The 5,016-nt window shown below is 39.0% G+C and overlaps 1 protein-coding gene across 1 annotated transcript; it reads right to left on the reverse strand.

Annotated features, from left to right (window-relative positions):
• Window positions 1–337: 337 nt before the first annotated feature.
• On the reverse strand, window positions 338–1,942 carry LOC128732628 (synaptic vesicular amine transporter). The gene is made up of 3 exons (XM_053825920.1): window positions 1,840–1,942; window positions 690–1,778; window positions 338–630 (listed from the first exon to the last, which is right to left on the reverse strand). The coding sequence occupies exons 1-3, from the start codon at window positions 1,940–1,942 to the stop codon at window positions 338–340; spliced, it is 1,485 nt and encodes a 494-aa protein (XP_053681895.1).
• Window positions 1,943–5,016: the final 3,074 nt, after the last annotated feature.

Raw genomic sequence — 5,016 nt, forward strand, 5'->3', positions numbered from 1 at the left:
TAAGGTAGGTTTTATTACTTCAATGAACTATGCCAGACAAACCAAAATCAAGTTTCAATATACAGTTACTCTGTTCTGTTCATCTTAACTACGTTCAGTAATATGTTGTGATTCCTTTCTGCTCAGATATCAACAGTCTGCCGAGAGCGCATGTCCGGCCGAAAGCAGCGATTTATTAAATTCTGTTTCACACAGAATTGCTTTCACATAACATCCAACAACACTTATTTTCAAGCTGAACTTTCCTAGTTACGTATGGTTCGTTGTGATAAGAGACTTATTAGATTACCCTCTAGCAGTTACCAATTTAATGGGCCAGCTGATAACTTCGATAAATTTATTCGACGGTGTTATAGAAACGCTTATAACCTCCCTCTGAGCTTGATAGATCCGGCAATGTAAGGGGTATTCCGCACTGTTTATGCATCATGTTACAAACTGGTTCCTTTGTACCAAAATAAACCAGGAATGGTCCATACATCAGGTTTAATATTCCAATGATTCTCATCAACCATGAAAAGCCAATCAAAGGCACTAACTCACCACCTACGATTGGAGCTAAGGAATAGGCAAGACTAACTGCGATTTGTTGAATAGCGTATACTGCCCCATAATTTGGAGTTGATTCACCTGAAAATAATTTATATTTGTCAATACGTAATTTTTCCACTTTATGGATCAACACTTGCATATGTCACTTTCGTTGTCGCTAGTACATTGATTGTCCACAATGGTAGCTAGTAGAGGAATCAGTGCAGCGTCTATTACACCAATTCCCAGTCCAAGTCCAAAATGTGGCAAAAGAAGGCCTAAAACGGTCGTTGCAGATGGTATTATAATGCAAGATATGCCGACCGAGGTCACTGCCAAAATTGCAATTTTGATTTGTCCAAATTTGTACGCAATTCCTCCAAAAAAATTAGTTCCAATCCAATATCCAACGGAATCCGGAATAAATACAGTTCCCAGCTGCCATTTTTTCGGATGTAATACGTTCATCATCCACAAGGGTAAACAAGGTTCCAAAATGGACATGGCTGAAGTAGATATCCAAATTCCACCGATTATTATAAGTATCATTTTGTTCGTCAAGAGCGGCCACCATTTGGAACGTTCATCACCAGACACTATGGATGATGTCTTATGTCGTGTTACAAAATCCAAACTGTAAAATTGTGTCAGTAATATCACTAGGCAAAGAATCGAAAGTATATGGAATGGAGCAGCCTTCCCAAGAATGTCGTATGCAATTCCGCCAAATGGATATCCAACTAGAACGCCTACAGCAATGCTGCCCATAATTGTACCCATTATCCTTGATCTCTTATCCGGTTCTGTATACAGTTGAGCAACAAGGCTCATTCCACATACACAAATACACGCAGATCCAACCCCGTGGATGGCTCTTGCTATAAATAAGGACGCATACGATTGACCAAACGCGAAGATCATCGAAGCTAATAGCAGGTTGAACGTTCCAAACGATATCGGAATGCTGTATCCTATCTTGGTCGAAACATTGCCAACAATTGGATTAAACAGTAGCTGCACAAGAGCCTTAACAGCTAACAGAATACCAATTGAGCCATTTTCGGATTCAAGTGGAATTGATTGATCCGTTGTTGTTAGGTTATTTAAAGAAACGTGTCCAGATGTAGCACCCATCAGTTTTGGAACATAGTGAAGGTCAAAATGTTTGTACATCACACTTTTTGGAATAATAATGGTCGCATTTGTATTGGAATAGAAATGCACTAAATAATCAGGAAGTATTGGAACTGCAATAATAAATTGGACTATTTAATATGCTATTGAAAGAGTTAGTGAAAAATCACCCACCAATCACTGTAAGCAACATATTATCCAGATACAGTGATATATAAATGACGAACGCTACAAATGCTCGACTTTGGCGTCGTTCTTTGCTGATGAGCGAAAACATATTGTAGCAAACAGGTTGATATATCGGCGAAAATAAATAACCGCTTCAAGGAATTCCGCAACTTTCAATTCACAATTTGATTTTTCTCAACACTAGTTTATTGTGCGTTCTTGAGCAAACAATATTTCCACAAAATTTTTGAATCCTCTTGTCGTCCAAAAACTACCATTCAGTTCGTTCTGATCATCCCAGCCACTAACTGCTGCACATAGTTCGTTTGCACTCGCGAGTCGACTAAAGGATACACTCCTAGTTTCATCTGTTGCTTCGACACGTGTCTGTTCGTAAAAGCGGACGTAATTTTCATCGTGCCATCCATCGACTCACGCCACAAGAAAACCCCTAACAGAAGCACAGAACTGTTGAGAGATAAAAAAGCTAACACAAGTAAATATGTACGCTAGTAAATAATAACGCGCGCCATAGCTTTGTGCATAATGCGATAAAAAAATCCTTGATTAGGTATTAGAAAAACTCGATAGCAAGCTGGTTAACTGTATCCTACTCAAGAGAAATTTGAATTAAACATAATCATCATCATCATTTTTAATAATTATAGTAAACTATAGATTGTAATAACAAAAATAAGAATATATAATTGGTGTTTCCCAGGCAGAATATTATGTACAAAAGAGAATTCATGAAATTAAATATACTAAACCTATGGTTAATGCAATGGGCCGTTTACCCACGCCCAACTCGGGTTTAGTATAAGGTACCCCGGGGCAAGTGCGACCTAAAAAATGCATAGTTAGTGTTTATTCTACTGTGTTATCCATACCTGATTATTTCAAATTTATTTCAACACAGAAACTCTTCAGTGATATAACTTCGAAGGTTTAATTACGAAAAAGGCCTATCAATTTACATATAATGAATCTGGAGGAGAATTTTCAAAATCATGGCGATATTCAAACTTGGCTATATTCAAACTTGATTAAAAAGCGTAAAATAACAGAAAATTGTGTAAGTTGATATACAGCAGAATTTCGAATTTGGCAACAAATGCGTCTTGCCTATGTTGCCAAAATCGAAACCGTGCCAAAATCGAGACCCTTTTTCAATATGAAAAAATTTAATGTAAATGCTTTAGAAGTTGAGTAAATATCATTAATCACCGATTGCAACCATTTTATGTTTAAAAAATCTGACCAGAGCTATCCGTCCGGTGCAAATAAGTTATTGACACCCTGCGGTAAGACGTAGTCCTACGGCAATAAAAATATTATTGTTCGAAACCACATAACTTTTTTTCATAAACATATCAAGGGCATCATTTTTTCGTCATTTAAAGCATGTACGCGGAAACTGATTGATATTTAAGCGTATTTTTGGAAGATAAATATCTTGTGTTGCCAAAAACGGATGCTTTTGTTGCCAAAATCGAGGCATGCCAAAATCGAATCATGCCAAATTCGAAATCCAACTGTACAGCAATGTTAAAGCATTGCAAGAATCAATCAAAGACAATATTTGTACGAATGGTTCATCCAAAAATAACGTAACAAAATCAGATCACAACGGACGACTTCATAATTTACATAAAACACAGATCGTGAGCAATTTCGCTGTAATACATTATTGTAATGAGATGTAGTTGAACGTGTCGCTGTATCCGATTCTTGCGAGACATAATTTAGGATTAACCATTGTTCGGATTTCCGGAATTTAATTTGTAGCAGTCCTTTTTTGGGCAGCTCAAAAAAGTAGTTTCTTTTTCTACCTCGTGCACACTACTTATTTGCCTGACGCCTGTAGCTTCACCTTCAATACTGAGAAAACAGGTTTTAAACAATTTAGCAAAATTAAGGTCTAGGATTAAACAGTAATAATAGTATTCAAATTTTCAATTAATTCGCACTTCGCAAATAGCTAGATACAATGCTTCTTTATTTTTGGTTTGGGTTCTTCTTCTACTAGTGTTGCCAAAACTGTACGTTCGCTCATCTTTTATCTCTCACCAATGATATTTACCCGCCACTGGAAATTTGTGCCCAGCGGTGTCAACAATCCCCAGCCCGTAACTCCGGTATAGTTTCATCAGACTTTCCGGATTTACCATCAGCAATTTCCAACACCGCCAAGTTTACAGTAGCTCTCCTATAAACGCCTCCAGCTGTCTTCACGTTCGCCTGTCTAATTCTTCCGTCTCGACCCGCAAACACCTCTTGCACTATTCCTCGCGTCCAGTTCTTCCTGTTCTTGCCATCGGAGATGAATACCAAGTCACCAATTTGTAGATCCTTTTGATCGGCAAACCATTTTGAACGGTGATTAATTGTGGGTAGGTACTCTTTCGACCACCGCTCCCACATTCGATCGGCTAAGTATAATGATCGCTTATATTTATCACGTAGTGCTTCAGCCGCGTTCACCTGACCGTCGAGCATGATGTCTGCTTTGGTAACAATTCCCCGCAAGAAATGTGTAGGAGTTAGGGCCTCTGTTTCTGCTGACTCCTGTGGCAAGTAGGTCAACGGACGCGAATTTATTATTTCTTCCGCTTGGCTCAACGTCGTTAACAGGATCTCGTCAGTTAGCTTCCTTCCGTCGCATAAAGCCGCCATAGTTTCTTTGACGGACCGAACCATCCGTTCCCAGACGCCGCCCATGTGCGGCGCTCCGGGCGGATTGAAGTGCCACTTTGTTACTCGCTCCTTTAAAATTTGTTCCGTTGTCGGAAAAGAACTCGTTTGGACACCCGTACCGATTTATGAATCTTCTAATAGCCATTAAGCATGATTGGGACGGTAGAGAATGCGCCACTTCCAGGTGGATAGCTCTAACTGTCCAGCACGTAAATAGTGCTACCCACCGCTTTTCTACTCTTCTACTGCCGATTGTCACTTCGTTCGGACCCAAAAAATGTTGTATTAACAACGAAGTAATGTCATGATTACGGCCCAAAATGATTGGATACTTTTTGTCGAATGACAAGTCCTCCGAAGCTTCCATTCTTCCACCTGCTCTTATCACGCCGTTTTCATCCACAATAGGTGTTAATTTGTAGAGAACGCTAGATTTTCCTATTCTAATGCTAGGAACCTCTCCCTGTTTTTTATTGTACAAGACTG

The sequence above is a fragment of the Sabethes cyaneus genome, chromosome 1, assembly GCF_943734655.1.
Source record: "Sabethes cyaneus chromosome 1, idSabCyanKW18_F2, whole genome shotgun sequence".
NCBI lineage: Eukaryota > Metazoa > Arthropoda > Insecta > Diptera > Culicidae > Sabethes > Sabethes cyaneus.